The sequence below is a fragment of the Ursus americanus genome, chromosome 3 (assembly GCF_024610735.1).
Source record: "Ursus americanus isolate L20-20 chromosome 3, mUrsAme1.1.p, whole genome shotgun sequence".
Classification (NCBI taxonomy): Eukaryota; Metazoa; Chordata; class Mammalia; order Carnivora; family Ursidae; genus Ursus; species Ursus americanus.
In genome coordinates this window covers 83460517-83480108 of record NC_142129.1, presented here as the reverse complement: position 1 = coordinate 83480108, position 19592 = coordinate 83460517, and the positions used below count along the sequence as shown (strand labels likewise).

Sequence of the window (19592 nt, the reverse complement as noted above, 5' to 3'; positions counted from 1 at the left end):
TTACTAGGCAGTTATATTTGGATGCCATTTAGGTACCTTGAACTCAATATATTCTAAACCGAACTTGACTTTTCCCCAAATCTGGGGAAGTACCTCCCCTTCCCCTGAGCAATGTGTTTAATTTTCATGTTATGAACTCTTCAATTTCTGTAACTTTAGAGCAGGACCAAACTTAAGATGTTACAGCATGCATCTTACCCACCTCAACTGGATGTGGTTTTATTCTGACCCTCATTTATTACCGTCTCTGTGTTTTCCCCTTTATTAACTGTTTGATTGCCATTTGGGGGTTGGTTTGGTTTTGGTTTTTGTTTTTGTGGTTTTTGTTTTTTTTGTTTTTGTCCTTATTCGCAAGCTGCCTTGTATCTATTTTAGAACAAGGCGAATTGTACAGCGTATCCTTAGGCGTATAAAGGAGAGTCAGAAGTAAGGTAACGTGAAGGTAATAACAGAGGTTCAAGTGACCAGGACAGGAGGGAACAGAGAACATTAGAATTTCCTAACAGCAATGTCTTGCTGGTATTATTAGTGCCCAATAATTAATGTCTTGTTGGTGTTATCACTACCCAGTAAACTAACGTATTTGGAGCCAGGCAGGGGATACAGAGATACATAAGATAGAGTCTCTAACCATCCGAACTTACAGTCGGAGCAGCCCTCATTTCCACTCCAGCTTTTAGGATTGAGTGAGATACAGAGGGATTACCTTTCCCCCAAACGGATCCCTTCTCCAGCCCACAGAAAGTTAACTCTTTTTAATTAGAGTATAGAGCTTCTATGACAAAGTGCGACAAACTGCGGGCTTAAATGATTAGAACTGTATTTCTCCATCCTAAATCAGTCTGGAGGCAGTTTGGAATGGCTCTGTGGTTCTATATCGGGGGGCCAAGCTGGCTGCTCCAGCACTTACCGTGTCCTAGCAAGAAGGGCAAAGGGCCAAGGAAGCATGGCCATTCCTTTAGAGGGCATGACCCAGCCCTGAACATGACACAGGTCACTTCTGCTCACTCCCTAAGAGCAGAGCTTAATTCCTTTGTCACAGGAAGCTGCAGGGGACAGTGTGATAGATACCTCTAACTGGGGGCCACAGTTCAGTTAAAACAAAGGAAAGGAGAACAGATATTGGCAGACCTCTAGCAAAGTTCTGCTCTAGCAACAAGGCGGCGGCTGCTGCTGCTGCTGCTGCTGCTTCTTCTTCTTCTTCTTCTTCTTCTTCTTCTTCTTCTTCTTCATAGTAGTGGTATTAGTATTGTAGTAATTGTTATTAATTATATAATGATGGTGATGATCCTAATGATTTCCCTTCCTACCTCTGACTGTTAGTTAAATGTCATATGTGCTCAGCCTACAGGTCAATTTTTAGCTATACTTTCTCTCCTCTGCCCCATCCATCAACCCCCTCTCCTCAAGTTTTCAAAGGTCTAAGATGTTTTAAAAAATTATTACACAGTTATTTGAAGAAAAAAAACAAACAACTATTCACCAACAGTTCAGATGTTGTATTGTTTTGTATTCTGATTTTCACTTAAAACTTCTATTTCATATCATAGGCATAGTTTTGAAAAATGTGTGGTTATCTCGCCCAGAAAAGTTCAGGGCATGAGCATAGCAAGACAAGAAGTCGCAAGTGTGTGTATTGAAGATCTCATTATTGACAGCTCATGGTAGAATAAATCATACCTGACAGAGTTCTCTGTTCCCCCATTTGCAGATTATAAAGATATATTTTAGTTTTTCTCCTATTCCATTTATTTTAGAATATGACAGATGATAAGTTGTTATGAGACACAATTCAAATTGAGATGGGAAATGGGGGGGAAGGGAAAAGAAAAATACCTCCTAATATTGCTGGTTCTGTGTATAATTTAGCTGTCTTTAAATATTAAGGAATCTTTTATACTGATCATAAGTATATTCCTGAACACAGAGAGAACTATTTTCACTCTGAATTTATAACATTTTTGGAAGCTTAATTATCATACTTGAAGGTCAAATGGTTCTTTATTGCAATAAAATACAAAAGTAATAAAGAAATTATTCCTGGGGAGATGAAAGTCTAGGTTCATAGCTCATTAAATGGTAACTTCACAGACCGTGTCTAATTTGTCATATTTAGCTTTGGAAATTTCATACATTTGAATTTCAAATTAGGTGAAGAGATACCTGAGGCAAAACTACCTAGGGCCTTTGAATTCTAAGTGATCCGGGAGATATAGTTCCCATAACATAATACCTTTATTTGTAAGAAGTGCCTGTCATCATATGTATATCGCTTGCCAGACTCAAAAGCTTTTTTTTTTGAGTAATCAATAATATTAACACGAAGCTCATTAACCACTCCCTCAATTTGTTTTTAGATAACCCTTCCTTTTTCTGCTCAGCATATTGAAATCTCCATCCTTTGCACTGAATTATTTCTTGAAAAAATTGGTAGAAATACATTTTAGATTAACATGATTACTTAAAAGTTTCCCTCCAAAATAAGTGAGTTGAAAGATAAACACTTTTGTCCAACAAACAACCTTTGGGGGAGTTAAACATGACCTCATTCTTTCTAATGTGCCTGTTCTAGGCTGCTGTGATCTCATGAGATGCTGGTGGGCTCAACTTTTGAAAAAGCATAAATGCAGAAATGCTTTTTTAAGAAATGAAGCTTTACTTTCAGCATGTAATATGTCTCTTAGACAAATGGAATTGATGATGGGAAGAATTTCTGCTTCGAGTTAATATTGAAAAACCATATAATGATCCATGTTTATGATATTTACTTAAAAACACCCAAAGATTTAAGCTATGGGAATGTGATTAAGAAAAGCATGACTGTGTGGTCCAAGATCCAAATGAAATCCTAGAAGCTAATATGAAATTAGAGGTGTTTACTGCCTTTTAAGTTTATTGAAGCATTCTGATCTTCCATTTCCATCGCAAAGCTCAACTGCTGCTCTCTTGCCAGTGTCATAAGACAAATCATTACAGTCTATGAGATGCTGTAAAGAGTTGGAGATAATAGAGAAAATGTATTTAGCAAATGAAAGATAATGTCCACAGAGTAACTCTTTCTGAGCCAAGCAATAGACAGATATTTAACATTAGTTGTGTTTAAATGTTTGGAAAAGGGTTGATAAGTAGTTATTTTCATAATATAGGGAAGGTCAGATTAACTCACTGGGAGTGGAAAATAATGAGCTATTAAAAATCTTTTCCGGGGGTGCCTGGGTGGCTCGGTCAGTTAAGTGTCTGCCTTCAGCTCAGGTCATCCCGGGGTCCTGGGATCGAGCCCCACGTCAGGCTCCCAGCTCAGCGGGGAGCCTGCTTCTCCCTATCCTCCCTGCTCGTGCTCTCTCTCACTATCTTTGTCTGTCTCTCTCTCAAATAAATACATAAAATATTTTTTTAAAATAAAAATAAATTAAAAAATAAATAAAAATCTTTTCCGCCCAACACAAAGATGCATGAACATGTATGGGCTAAGTGCTTTTTCCATCTACTCAACAAAGTATCAGTACACATTTTTTCCTACTTGATTTTAAACAAATCAATGGTCACCTTGTTTAAAGAGACCAAGAAGCATGTTTTTCATTGAAAATTTTGCTACAGAGCTTGCTTATTTTCATGTTAGGCCTATTCAGCCTTTGTGATATGAATTGCTTGTTTTGATGTGAATTAGGTCCCTTTACAAGTGTATCACATAATAATCATTCACCTTCACTATCCCTGGCACAATTGTCTTCATGAAATCTGCGTTAGTACAGATTTCATTGCACTCATTGTGTTCATTCAAGGCAGTTCCAGTCTTGTTCTTATGATAGCTCATGGAAATTAGTAAACCATTTCAAAAATAGCACAGCTGAGGGGCGCCTGGGTGGCACAGCAGTTAACGCGTGATCCCGGCGTTATGGGATCGAGTCCCACATCAGGCTCCTCTGCTATGAGCCTGCTTCTTCCTCTCCCACTCCTCCTGCTTGTGTTCCCTCTCTCGCTGGCTGTCTCTATCTCTGTCAAATAAATAAATAAAATCTTTAAAAAAAAAATAGCACAGCTGAATAAAAAAGCTCTACAAGGAATATATTTTTTCAAGCACGTTTTAAAGTACCTTCTAAAAACAGTGATTCAGGTTTCTTATATTTTCAACTATATTAGCTTATTAACTAAAAAAAAATCCACTGCTATTCAGTCTGGAGGTTCCTCAAAAGTTAAAAATAGAATTACCATGTGATTCAGTAATTCCACTACAGGATATTTACCCAAAAAATATGAAAACACCAATTCAAGAAGATATCTGCACCCCTGTTTATTGCAGCATTATATAGGATAGCCAAATTGTGGAAGCAGCCCAAGTGTTCATCAACAGATGAATATTGGAATGGAGTGGAATATTACGTGGCCACAAAAAAGAATGAAATCTTGCCATTTGCAACAAAATGAATAGATCTATAGAGTATAATGCTAAGTTAAATTAAGTCAGTCAGAAAAAGACAAATACCATATGATTTCACTCATATGTGGAATTTCAGAAACAAAACAAATGAACAAAGAAAAAAACAGACAAACCAAAAATCAGACTCTTAACAATAGAGAATGAACTGATGGTTAATAGATGGGCGGTTGGTGGAAGGGAAGGGTAAAATAGGTGAAGGGGATTAAGAGTACACTTAACACGATGAACACTGAGTAATGTATAGAATTGTTGAATAACTATATTGTACAACTGAAACTAACAAAACACTGTATGTTAACTCTACTGCAATTGAAATTTTAAAAAATTTTAGAGAATTCACTCCTGTCTTCTTTACATACTCTATAAAATCTGAGTAAAATTACACACTTAAACTTCAGGTCATTTAATAGTACCCTAGCCTCTAAGAAAATGTTTGGCTAAGCAGCAAAAACCTACACTGAAACATTTCATTATTGATCTAAAGTTTTGTATTCTACCAACATAAATAATCTGGGTGGATCCTGCGGGAGAATTTGTAGGACAAATAATTTTTAAGTTATTTTTAAGTGGCACTATCACAAACATCAAAAGGAATCTGGAAAAATTAAGTGCGTATTTATGAATCACTTTGACAGTCTTTAGAACATTTATTACCTATTCAACATGAAAAAATGGTATTATGCATAAAACTCTAAAAGTTTCCTATTATTTTTTCTTGTTTAACTGCTCTCGGGAGATATTTGACTCATGAAATTTCATAGGTCCTCATTTAGTAATGCTTTCCTGGTAAAATTGCTACCAAATGGCATTGATAATTAAAACATTTTAAAGGTGTTCAGCTTTTTTCAACTAAAAACAAGTCATATCTTCATTCTTAATCCTTTGCAGGAAACAGGCTTTTAAAAAACATTGGAGGCTTTAGTGAAATTTCTCATGATTCTTACATTCTCTTGACTTGTTTTTACTTTGTTTTTTTTTTAAGCAAAGTAGAAAGTTCATTTTAACTAGCCTATTTAGCATTTCATATTTTATCTGTGGTTTAGACTAAGTTGATTCATTTTGATGACTTTGGCATAGTCCTGATGTTATCATGATACAACTTAAGTTCAATTTCTGGTTCAGTCCAATTACCTGAACATGATCAAGCTATACAGAGGACATAATTTCTGTAATTTTTTAAAAAAGATTTTATTTATTCATTTATTTGAGAGAGAGAGAGGGTGAGCAGGAGGGAGAGGGAGAAAGAATCCAAAGCAGACTCCACGCTGAGTGCAGGGCTTGATCCCACGACCATTAGACAGTGACCCGAGCCGAAATCAGGAGTTGGATGCCCAACCGACTGAGCCACCCAGGCGCCACTTCTGTAATTTTTGTAAATCTAAATGACAGTAAGTTTGTGGGTAAAGATTACAGAGATGTGTGATTATTTTGAATGACATTGAGTTCACTGAAACTCAAATTCATTTACACCTTTATCTCTTGGTTAACACAGATAGTGTTGTCATCTTGCCTAGGATTAGTAACAAATTAGTAGATATTCAGAATTATAAGTTGGGTTTATTTATCCATTGCCAATACTCATGGATTTCTTTGGAGTGATCCATGAACTCCAGCTGCAAGATACGGTATCCTGTGATCATTGTACTTTGATTCTAAAACACCATTGAAAGCTTGGCCTTTAACCATTGCACTGTTTATAAGAGTTTACAAATTATTGGTAGAAACTTCCTTATTGAGCTGAATTGCCCCAACATTTATGGGAAGATAAAAGATTTAATAAGTAATCACATGTTTGTGTAAGCTAAAGTAAACTTTTGGTATTTTTCTCAGAAATGAATTTTTTCTGTAGTAGAGAGTGTACAACTACTCATTTTTGTGAATCTAGGAATATCCAAATTTGTTAACAGTTTTGGGTTAGGATAGTGAGTGAGTTCTCACAGCTTAAAGTTCTGTCCAGACTTGATGTATAGCCTCATGGGGTTCACCAGTGAAGCTAAATCAGGACCCTATTATGAGGTGTCCCCCTCAGTGATCTCTTTGGGTACAAAACCATTCCAGTCATCTTCCTCTGTTTCTAATTCAGTCTCCTCTGAACACTAGTAGGAACCCCATCCTCAGTGCATCCTTCCCTCTGTTTACCTGGTCGGTTGTCTGACCTGGTGTTCTTATCCTGATGGAGAGACACACCTGGAAAGAACTGGGATGTCCTTTATACTTCTGTTAAAGATGTGTTCTATCCTGTTTTCTCCAAAGCCAAAGCCTTCTTTAGAACATTTTTATTCTCTCGTGAAACAAAACTTCCAGTCTAAGCCATTTGGCAACTTTATGTGGTAGCTAGAATTGGTCATGCAATTTTGGGTCAATGGAGCTGGGAAATTGGACCACAGTGGGGGTGGTAGGGTGGGGGAAGTCTAAGGTCCTTGGAGAGATAGTCAGTAACAGACCAACAAAATGTTGAGATAAAAACATTCAAGCAATCGAGAAAGATGAGTCAGAAGTAGTTCAATGGCAAAGGAGCAGGAAAGTACACATAGTATCTGTAGTTGGAGATGTGGTAAGGGCAAGCTCCTGGAAGGTTGACAAATTATAAAGCATGCATGTTATATTTAATAAAGAAAGAGTAAAGGCCTTAATGACAGATTTGCATAATTCATCCATGTTAGTAGTATGAGGCAAAGCAGGTACTATCCAAGTGGGAGTGTAATAAATAATGTTAAACTACATTATACTTCTTCAGGCTACTTATTCTAATTTTTCTGTGGTACATTTACCCCAATAAATGTGGAAAAAGGTTGAGCTTCTTACAGGCTCAGGTATTTTGTTATACTACATAAAACTAGATTGATATAATCACTTACTGAGAGATGATTAAAATAAGCTTCCGAGGCCCAATACTTGACTAGATTTTGGGCCGTATTTATACCATCCATGGGTGAATATTTTTCAAGGAAATTTGTACTTGTCCTTCCATCAAGTTTAATGCATACTAGGTTTCTCTTTCTGATAAAATAATGTTGAGTTATCTCAGTAGATTTTGTTAAAAATGTTGAATTTCGTTTTCCTAACTAGTGATTTAAAATATGATTTAAATTTGTTGAATTACATTAAATTCAGGTGGATACTTATTGGGTGTTTAAACTACCCAGACTGTTATACTAGAGGAATTTTTCACAATGTTATGAATACATTTTGGCTTTTTTCCCCAGAAGTTTGGATCTTCAATTATTCATTTTCCAAAATTTCATAAAATATACTACAATGAAGAAGTTGTGGGGTGCCTGGGTGGCTCAGTCGCTTAAGTGTCTGCCTCTTGATTTTGGCTCAGGTCGTGATCTCAGGGTTGTGAGACTGAGCCCTGTTGGGATCCACACTCAGCAGGGAGTCTGCTTGAGATTCTCTCTCTCCTTCTCCCTCTGCCCCCCCACCCCCGCACTCTCTCTCTCTCTCTCTCTCTCTCTCTCACACACACACACACACACACACACAAAGAAATAGCTCTCAGTTTAATTCAGTATTTATTGAGAACCAATTAACAGTGTAGGCTAGTGTTGGGTGGGCATATTTTCCCCCTTTGAGGAACTAATTTCTTCTTAGGAGAAAAGATATACTTAATACAGAGACTAGTTCTGCATGCTGTAAAAAATAAGGGCTGGATTGTATGATTAAGATCAACGGTTCTTAAATTTGGCTTTCTGACAGAATCAGCAGGAAAGGTTTTTAAAAATACAAGTTCTGGAGACAGTCTTTGAGATGTTGGTCTGCTGTCTTCCCAGGGTTGGCGTCACTGAAATAACTTCCTTTCTTGTTCCGCCACACACACACACACACACACACACACACACACACACACCCACCCCCAAAACCAAAAAAACAAAACAAAAAAAATTCTAAGCCTCCACTCCCAAAGATTCTGACTCAGTGGGCCTTTTCTAATTGGCCCTCCCCTGATGATTATGTTATAGGTGGTTCAGTATAAGATGACATGTGCCAAAATAATGTAGAAAAGGTAGCTAGCACTGTGGATAGACTTCTTAAGTAGAGTAAAACGTTTTAGAACTTATTTTTTTTATTGGGTCCAGGCCTTAATCACCAGAGTCATATAAAATCAAGTAGGTCTGATGTCTCTACAGATATTTTGTTATACTTATCTAACCATGGTACTGGCTAGTAAGTATTTTTAATTGATAATTGCCATAAATTTTACATTTACTTTATTTCCCAGGTTTTTTTGAAGTTAAATATTTTATAGATATCAGTGTTACTTCCTCCATCTTCAAAATTTATTCTATGAACACAGAGAACCCCTTTTGTAAAATAGCTGATATCAGAGCTCCTCAGTGGCTCAGTCGGCTAAGCATCTAACTTTAGCTTAGGTCATGATCCCGTGGTCCTGGGATCGAGTCCCACATCCAGCTCTCTGCTCCACAGGGAGTCTGCTTCTTCCTCTGCCTCTCTCTCTCTGATATTAGGCATGTTAACAACTATCATATCTTAAACAAGGAAAACAATGACAAAAAAATTTCTTTGATCCTCATTCCTCATTATGTGTTACAAAATCTCATCGCTCACTTTGTAGTGAACTTTCTTGAAAGAACAGTCTGCACCGTAGTTACAAGTGTGGCCTCTGAAGCCAAATTCTCTGGGTTCATCTCTAGACTCTGCTTACCAGTGCTTAGATAACAGGATGTTTTCAATAGATATCATCTTTATTAGGATTATTTTACTCTCATTCAACCCTCTTCTCTCTCAACACTCTCTTTTCCTTGTTTCCATAATGAATGTACTCTTTCTCAGACCCCTTTGCTAGCTCCTCTTCTGCCAGTCCCTGAAATGTGTCTTTACATTTCCATTTCACTTTGTTTTTATGCCCTACGTTCTCTCTGGGTGACATGGTCTTCTTCCATGACTTCACACTTCCTGCGTGATAATGAATCCTTAATTGATATCCAGCACAGATCTCCCTCCTAGCTCTTGTTCAGCACTGTCCTGTAGAAGTATAATGCAAGCCACATGTATCATTTTCAACATTCTAGTAGCCATATTTAAAAAACAAAAATAAATAGATGAATTTTAATAACTTATTTAACATGGGATATAGAAAATATTAAACATTTCAACGTACTGTAGTCAATATAAAATTATTAATGATATATTTTCAGTATTTCTCTTATGTCAACCTACTATTATTAACATGAGTTTCACAAGGATATTATGTAAATTGAAAAGCATCTCCAAAATTATCATATCAACAAGACGTTTTAAATATTTTTGAAGGTTTTTTTGCAGACAATTAAAAAATGTCAGTTGTAATTAAAATCTTCTGCTTATTGATTCATGTTAGGAAAATATATAAAATCATTATTTATTTGTATTTTAGAGATTTTACTTTCAATATGAGTTCTCTTACTTTTCCAAGCACTTTGCAAATAAACTCTTGCCTTACTTGAAGCTTCAGACTTAGCTCATTCATTTGAGGGGCGATACTGGTCAGGCAACATACATCATTGTGGCATGTTTTTGTCATTGATTATTGGTTATTGAGCAATTATTCCTTTTGTTTCAAAAATATATTAAATTAGAGTTAACAGTTAAATGAATCTTTGTAAAACTCTTCTTTGACATAACCAATAAGCATTGGCACAAAATACAAGATCATTCCGTTTTTCTTCTGCTTCTTTTCAAGTTTCATAAACTGGTGATGAGTCAGAGCATTTGCATGTATGTACTAACTCTATACTAACAATTGTATCCATGACACTTACCACAGAATCTGTTTCAAAAAATCAAGCACAGATATTTTCAATATGCAAAATATGTTGGTATGAAGCAATAAGACAAATAATTAGTCTGTAGTTTTAAAATGCTGTTAAGTCTGGATTTTTCACCTAACACAGCTGAAGCACTGTATTGGAAATTAATATTTTCACATCTAACTGAAATTCTTCTTTCACTGTTGCAAGAGATTTAAAAACATTTATGTCATGAGTTCTAATTTTTAGACAGTGAATTGCCAACATTTCTTCATACACTCACTTCAAGAAGAAAAATAGATAACCAAAGTATTAATTGGGCAGTGTCCCTTATTTGCAGAGTGCCCTTTTTTAAAAAGCATATTTTGAACACCCACTCCTTTGCTCATGAATGCTCAGAAAATCTTCAAGCTCTCATGGTCAAGTCCAAATTCCCCAGCATTCACTTCTATGATCTTGTCCCCCTGATCTTCCCAATATCACCTTTTTTTACTCTTTCCTCTTAAACTTTCATCTAGTCATGCTGAAATTGTTCTGGTTCTTCCAAGAAGCCATTCTCTTCTTCTCTCTCTCTCTCTCTCTCTCTTTTTTTTTAAGATTTATTTATTTATTGAGAGAGTGAGCAAGCAGTGTGGGGACGGTGAGGGGCAGAGGGAGAGGGAGAGAGAATCTCAAGCAGGCTCCCTGCTGAGTGCAGAGCCCAAGATTGGAGGAACCATGAGATCATGACCTGAGCCGAAACCAAGAGTCGAATGCTTAACTGCTGCACCACCCAGGTGATCCTCTCTTTTGCTTCTCTATGCCATTTCACTTTTATTCCAAAAAGAAACACCTCTCTGCTCCTGTACTACCGCCTATCCTCCTTCTGCTCATCTTTCAAAACTCAGCAGAGGGGGCGCCTGGGTGGCTTAGTTGGTTAAGCGTCTGCCTTTGTCTCAGGTCATGATCCCAGGGTCCTGAGATCAAGCCCTGCGTCAGGCTCCCTACTCAGCAGGGAGTCTGCTTCCCGCCGCCCCCCCCCACGTGCTCTCTCTCTCTCCCGTGCTCTCTCTCTCTCCCGTGCTTTCTCTCTCTCTCTCTCTCTCTCTCTCCCGTGCTTTCTCTCTTTCTCTCTCTCTCGTGCTTTCTCTCTCTCTCAAACAAATAAAGTCTAAAAAAAAAAATCTGCAGAGAAATCATCTCCGAAAAACCTCTCCTGACAACCCTCTTACTGTCCAGTCTGGAATTTAGTATCCCTTCCTTGTCTTCCATCTCCTCCCAGCCTCCTGCAAACACTGCCATAGCTGGTAACCATAGTTACCAGATGGTAAGCCTTTTTGAGAGCAAAGGTGGTGCTTTTATCTATTTCTCTAACACCCAGAACAGCCCCTGACAGTACTGGATGCTCAGGAAAAGTTTTGGCATATCCATTAAATATCACATCACATTGATATTGTGTGTTTCCAGGGATACCTGACTAAGCTAGTATAATAAACAACTATCCTGAGTGTAAGGGGTTCTACTCTTCACTTTAGGAGTAATGCAGTACTTTTAAATAGAATAACTAAATAGAGTGTTGGATGTCTTACTTTAAGACGTTTATTGACATTTTTTCCTACTCCTCTCAAAAGGTTCTGACCATTTAATTTGTATAGTATGACCTAAGTTTTGTCACTGTATTTGATTATTACTGGATTTTGCTTTCATTGCTAATCAATCATCCTTCCCTTTTTCTCTCTCGGTCCAGCTCCAACAGAAGCCACGACGCACCCACATCTAGGTAAGTGCTTAAGACCCTGATGTCACTAATCTTAGTACTAGATGTGCTTGTTTCACTCCCCTGGCTATGTGAGCAGATGATATAGAGATGAGGAAACTTCCTGCCCTGATTTTCACGGATCATTCACTGAAATTGTTCTTAGGTTCTGATTATGCTTGAACACAGGACCTCACCGAGGAGGTAATCATGCTGCCCAGCTAGGGCTAATGGAGGAACTTTTGAACCTGTTAGTACGTTCAGCCTCGGGATGCCTCGGGATCCTGTGGAGTGTGACCTTTCCATCCTGTATTCTAATGCTAAATTCTCCCCAGAGCTCCTACCCATCACAAATAGTAGATCATAGGGATAGTGGGCAAGGAGCTAGGAGTATGGAGGAGTGGAGGTCATCTTAGATTTAAGATATCTGTTCAGACCAGTACTGGGTTGTAAAAAGAGAAGGCATTTGGTCATTTCTGTAAAAATTGAAATGAGGCTGCTTAAATAACTATGAGCTTTGTGTAATGGTACCATGTAAAGTTACCGCCTCTCATTTTGTTCGGGTTCTTTCCATAATGCCGTGGGAGGCAAGGTTGTGTAAGTGTTTGCGGGAACAGCTTATGGAGCCACTTCCTGGGCTCATCTCACCTTCTCCACTCGCTAGCCACGTACATTGAGTAAGTAACTTAGCCTCTCTGGGCCTCAGTTTCCTCATCTGTAAAATGGAAGTCATAAGAGTACCTACCTCTTAGGGTTGTTCTGAGGATGGAATGAATTCCTTTTTGTACAGTGTACAGTCTATGATGTAATCGTGTTTGGAAAGAAGTAAATACATGAACAGTAACCACTGAGGCTTATCCATGCCTTTGTCAAACATTCTCTAGAAAACAAGGGATCTTTAAGAGTTCAGTTTCTCATTTGTGTTAGTGAAGATTTATTTTAAAAGCCATTTCCTACACTACACTATGTCATAAGAATGAAAAATAAATCATCCTGGCTGGCTCCAGCCTTTTCAGATGTCTCTCGAGGTGGGACTTGGAGATGGGTCAGTTATTTGTCTCTTGGGCTTTTCCTTTCAACTTACAAACCCAATTAATTTATTTTTCTCTTTGAAAATCTGCCTCGAGAAGCTCGACTTTTATGTAATGCTACAGCTTGGGGCTCTTCTTCTTTGGCAGACGAATGCCAGCGCTTAGAAGCATGCCTTCTGGCAGCCGAGGCAGGCTGGTGACCCGCAGTGGCACAGCCGCGTCTCGGCCAGGTTAGGTGTTTGGGAGAGCTGTACCCTGTAGGCATTTCAGGCCCTGCATCCGATGGCTCAGAGGAATCATTAAATCACTCCCACGCACAGAACACATCACAGCGTTCTCTCCAGCGGAAATCCATATTCTCCCTGTTGTCCTGCCTAAGGCTTCCGAGTCTGAGCAGCCATTGCTCTTAATACATGCTGATTCACTGGTTGCCCGGACTTCGTTATGTGCTCACCTGCTGGCGTACCTGGAATCAAGAGAGCGAGGGTGGCTGTGGGTGGCAGTGTCACCAAAGAGAATCTGGAAATATGCTTCCTGATTGTTGGAGGTGATTTTAATTACCCAGTGAGTTAACAAATTATTTTCAAGTGAGCCAAAAAAAATAAAATAAAAAATATATATGATATATATAATAAAATATATAAAATATACTTTATAAAATAGAAATAAAATATAAAATATATAATAAAAATTTGGGGTTATTTTTTTGGTTAATTACATCTTATGATTTTAATTTTTTCCAAAAAACATGTGTAAACTTGTTCAAACAAAATTATACAGGCCTGGAGGGTGTGTATTAGCCAAAACAAACTTCCCAAGCAAACTACGGAAATCAGATGAGAGACGATTTTTAAGCACTAAAATCATTTTTTTACAAATTGAGTAGAAATAGTGGTCATTTCTCACACAACCTTAAAAATGAGCCACAAAATTTTTAACTTGTCTATTCAGTGGAAATACCACATATTCTACAGTTTACGAAGACAGTCTTTGCTCTTAGAATGACCATACTTGTTCTAAAGCTTGAAAATGGGTATTTAATACAATCTCAAGTATAATGATGATTTACTTTAAACTATGGATGTCTTCCTGGTATTCCTCCTGACTTTTAACATGACTTTACTTGGGGTTTTCACGGACTCACGTAGATCATTTCTCCAGTGTAGCTCTGAGGTGAAAAAATGTTACCAATTAACAACCCATTAAATAAAAAAAAATGAGTGAATATACGGAGTGAGAGAAAATGAGCCAGGACAAGAGGGATAGTAGGAAAGAGAAGAGGAAATGGGTTAAATACCAGCCATATTAGCCGACAGTAAACAACCAGAATGTTCCATCTCCATCTATGCTGTAAAGTGAGTTAACACTGAGTCTTTTCTGGGCATATTGAGCTATGAGAGGCAAGTCTGGATGACCTCTATTTGTGGGTTGGTACTGACCTTGGCCTTCCTGCCTCTTCTGGCTGATGACGATTTAGTAGGATTTCTCTTTGGGGACTCTGGTTTCCAGACTTCTGTGTGTCTGAACAGCAGAGTTTTTACCCTTTTCCCTTCGTAGTTTAGGTGCAAAGCAAATAGAATCAACTGCTTATTTAAAATTCAGCTTTAATTTAAAATATTGTTATTCCTCATAAAGGCAGCACATTGACCCTTTTGTGTAGCTTAATCTATTGTTTAGTGTAATTTTTTTCTAAGTATTTTATTTTTCTTTTAGCTGAAGTACATAGCGACAGCATTATCCTACGAGATGACTTTGACTCCTACCACCAACTAGAGTTGAATCCAAATATATGGTAAGTTACGGGAATATGCCTCACTTCGGTTTGTTTGTTTAATGCCAATAAATAAATAAATAAATAAATAAATAAATAAATAAATAAATAAGATGCCGACTGCTCCTTTGGAGCAGTTATATAACATTAAATTGTTCATTAGCACTAAGGGATCGGTGAGAGTTTTGAGTTATCCAACTAGGAAACCGGGCTTTACGTAGACTGCATGAATTCATGACTTCTTTAAGAGTTGAGTCTAAGTGCCCTCTCGAAGCCATGTGTATGGTTAGATTTTTTTTCAGTTGTACAAGTTCTTTATGTAGAAAAAACTATGCCTTAATGTGTCTAATAATTGCATTTATGCTGAGCGAAAGAAAGGAAATTATCTGAAATGACAGGTGATTTGAGTCATACTTCCAACTAACTTCAAAGTTATTGGGCCACCTCATTATTTATACTCCGGTCTCTCCTTTGAGGACAGCTTAGGTGCAACTCCATGGGCTGTTTGAGGGGAAAGAAATAATGAACCAAGCTCATTCACGAAAAACTTATTGAATACATAAATGGATGCATGAATTGGTTGGCAGTTTGTCATATTTTTGCTGACTGGAGAAATAAGTCTATCAACCTAGAGCTATAATCAATCTGTGTAATCTCAGGGAATGTCTGAATGTGGATTTTCTATGATACTAAATGTTTCTGTATGCACAATCAAGAGTTCGAGATAAATTTGAAGCTCTAATTTAAACTTTCAAGTTGCAACCAAAATCCAAACAATGCTCGAGGCTAGAAAGAAAGTGAAAAATACTGATTCAAATGATATATGCACGGCCATGTCTATTGCAGCATTATTTACAATAGACAAGATATGAAGTAACCTCAATGTCTATTGATAGGTGAATGAATAAGGAAGGGCTGTGTGCATGTGTGTGTGTGTGTGTGTGTGTGTGTGTGATGGAATATTACACAGCCATAACAGAAGGATGAGATCTGGCCATTTGCAACAACCCGAATGGACCTAGAAGGTATTATGCTAAGGGAAATAAGTCAGACTGAGAAAGATAAATACCATGAGATTTCACACTTACATGGAATCTAAGAAACGAAACAAATGAATAAATGAATCATAAACAAAAATCAGAATCAGACCTATAAATACAGAGAACAAACTGATGGATGCCAGAGGGAAGGGGGGGGCTGGGCAAAATGGGTGGAGGGGAGTGGGAGATATAGGCTTCTAGCTAGGGAATGGGAATAAAAGGCACGGCATTGGGAACATAGTCAGTGATATTGTAATAGCATTGTATGGTGACAGATGGTGGCTATGCTTGTGGTGAGCAGAATAGTACATATACAGAAGATGAATCACTGTGTTGTACACCTGCAATTATGTGTCCACTGTACTCAAATTAAAAATTTTTTAAAAGACTAGAATTCCATCCTCAAATGTCAGCCTATGATATTCATGTCTGTTTTTCTTTATTTTCACTGTTCAACAAATATTAAGCAATAATCATTTTATTTATATAATCAATTAAAAAGACATATAGTTCCTTCTCTCAAGTAGCTTATAGTTTAGTAGAGAATATATTAAGAATATATTTTTAAAAACCTTATAATCCAGGATAGAAATTCTTAAGTGTAATAGAGGGGTACAAATAACATATGTACTGTAGTTCCAAAAAAAGAAAGATGACTCTGGTGGGATTTTCTTGGAGAAAGTGGTCCTGATCTGAGCATTGAGGATGACATATAGAGAGTGCGATGCTTCAATAATGGAGGAACTTCTTCTGTCTTCTAGAAAGAAGTATCGATCTACATACTATACAGTAAAAATCAGACTGGACAGAGTCATAAAGTCTCATAATTTATGTGCCATTCAAGAAATAATTTATCAATAAAATTTCACTTCCCTGTGAACATATCCTAAATATAAATTTCTTAAAATAAATTGAAAATCTTTATTAAGAAAAGGCCAATGAAACTTTCTAAGCTCTGCTTGTACCCAGGAAAGGTTCTCTCCTCCTCCTGACATTTGGGTTTTTTATATTCCATTAATATAGATGTTATCAGATGATTTGTTTCTTTCAAGGCAAGTTCATTTCTGTCAAGCTAATTCATTGTCTTCACTGAGTTTTCTTGACAGATACAAAATGTGACTTTTATGTGGTTCAAATTCTGTTGTTTTTGAAATCAATAAACTTGATTGATTTTGCTTCACCCATTTTCATGACTGATCTGATATATGCTTTCTTGACCGAAGTTATGGATTTTTTGTCCCTTTCACTTAAGCTATGGTTTTTCCCACTTAAAGAAAAAAAAAAAACTTTTATTAATTTTAAAAAGCCATGTGCTTCTGTTTTCTATCAAATATACTTCAGCGTAATTTTATTTTAACCCTTATTGCCCATAGTCTCCTTCATAGCCCCTTTAAGATTTAAAAAAAAAAAAAAAAAGCCCCAACTATGAACCTCACATCATTGGAGAGATGACTTTGCTGAGTAAAAGGTGGCAAAGGTTCTGATAGCATATGTCTTTTGACTCTTGAGCTCACCACGGGCCAGCTGGGTACCTTGAGAAAAGTGAGAAGCTTCCTTTACCATGCTGAGCCTGTTTCCTAGTCAGTAAAGGTGAGATGAAGATGTTTTTACAGCATTGTTCTAGTTTGATGAGCCTGCAAAGGTCAGCCACCACGCCTGGTATGGTAGGTGCTCAGTAAAGGTAGTTCCTTCCCCTCTTCCCTTCTCTCTCTCTCTCTCCTTCCCTACTTTTCTCTCTTTCCCTCTTTCTCTTTCTCTTTCTTTCTCTCTCTGTCTCTCCCTTACCTCCCCTGCTCTCTTCCCCTACTTTCCTTCCTCTCTCTCCCTCTTTTCGTCCCTCCTTCCCTCTAGCCCTTCCTTTCTTCCTCCTGTGCTGGATTTGTGCATTGTTCTCTTTGCCTCCTCTAAGCCCACATAGGACCCCAAATCATTATTAGTTCAAAAATCGTCAACCAGTTTATTTTAACGAGTCCTCAAGTCTTCACTCATTGCATTTGGATGAAAAACGGACATTGGAGTAAATATATCTGTATTATATAATATATGGAGCATATGTTAGTGAAAATAGAGTAGAATCATAGAGAAGGGGAGAAAAGAGGATATGAGCTGTCTCAAAATCCTTAAAAACAGACGTAAACTCCGCAAAGTCAGAAACCAGCACCCAATAAAATCAGACATCCCAGTCAAATATTTCCGGTAAAGTAATGAAGCCCTACTTTATTTTGGAACTCTGCGGGCAGTTTTGACTCTTCCGAAGTCCGTTTTCTCGGAACACATACTGGCATGTGAGGTTTGTTCTATATGATCTTCTCTTTGATTCTCTTCACCCCCACAGAATTAGAAATCACTGGGCAACTCTGACCATGTGGGAAGGAGAAAACCTTGCTGCCCACTCTGGAACTCTGTGCCCCCCACCGCATACAGCAGAGGGTCTGGGGTGCTGCTTTTGGTCAAATACCTGTGACTAAATACATCACCAGAGAATTTACCACAAGAGAAAAATGTACTGCTTTTATAAGCATGTTTCTGCCCTGGGGTTTGAAAATCATCATATGCATTATTTAATTTGTAATTTTTAAGGACAAGCTAAAGGAGAAATTAAGAAACTGAAGTCATGTCTGTGCAGTGAGGAAGAGGAGAGCTGTTTAAAAATTAATCACTCACAACTTATTTGCTTCCATTAACTTCACCTAATAAAATCAAATTTTTTATCACTCCATTACATGTAAACTTGATAGCCAGGTTTATTATCTTGTGTACAAATTACTGTACATAAAAAACAAGGAACATAAAACAATATGACTATTATTATGAGTGAACATAACAGCCCAGTTACTATTCCAAGTGTTTGGCAGCAGTTGGAATAGAACCAAGAAACTTTTTTTCCATCAACTTAATATTGAGTGTTCTATCTATTTAGTTTAAATGTTAGATTTCATTGAAAAATTAATAAATGTACTTGGCAAAAAAGTCCAATAGTATTAAAAAATAAATAATAAAAATTAGCCTTCCTCCCACACTACACCTATATTCCCTTCCTCCAGGGGCAACAACCGTTAGCACTTTCTGCCAGTCATTCCAGAAGTTTATGCTTACACAAGTGTAGCAGTTATAAATTCTCTCCACAAACTTGGGCATCAGAGAAATAAAACTTTCTTTATTCTTTCATAACCCAACTTAATTTCTTTTTATTGTCCCCCTCCTACCAGTGGTGAAAACTTAATTTCAGTCACCTTTGGCTAACCCTCTCCCATTTTTCTGATGTTGTAACAAAGTTTCAGAGGCCTTATTGGTGCAAAGGCAGGGGTGGTATGAGGATGTTACCTCTGGGCTCCTACTCATCTGTTCCTGCAGATACCCATGGCGTCTCCCTGTCTCATCTAGTCTTTGGTGACTGGCCCACACAGACAGCCTTTGTCCTTGTCCCAACCGTTCCTTCAGGGCATGGCTCTGTTTTGATGCCGACTTGGGGGCAAGGAAACTGTTCTGCTGCTCCTGGATCTGGACCACATGCATCTTGGCGATGCCGTGCTCTGTTTTACGATCATGCAGCTAGTGTCCTTCTACCTCCCTGAAATGCAGAGCAAGAGTCCTTCTGTTCTTTGTTCCCCAAATATCTCTGGGGCTCTGCTAGTGAAAAGGCCCTGTATTTCCTCCCATCTCAGGCACTTCTGATTGCTTTGTTTGAATGAGAGATAACAAGTCAAGTTACAAATAAAGAGAACAACAAAGCCCCCTCAGGGGAATATAGTGGTGGCTCAGGCTTGTCGGGAGTAAGGCTTCTCCACTTCTACTTTGCCCTGGGGTTGGACCACATGCAAGTCCAC

General features: G+C 37.7%; 1 protein-coding gene across 2 annotated transcripts in view; it reads left to right on the top strand.

Moving 5' to 3' along the window:
- RELN (reelin) overlaps positions 1-19592 on the top strand; it is a 482353-nt gene that overhangs the window by 208698 nt on the left and 254063 nt on the right. For both annotated transcript variants that reach the window (XM_087861166.1, XM_087861167.1), the window contains exons 5-6: positions 11915-11947; positions 14668-14746. In XM_087861166.1, the coding sequence (XP_087717292.1) occupies positions 11915-11947; positions 14668-14746 (112 nt within the window). The remainder of the gene's footprint in view (positions 1-11914; positions 11948-14667; positions 14747-19592) is intronic.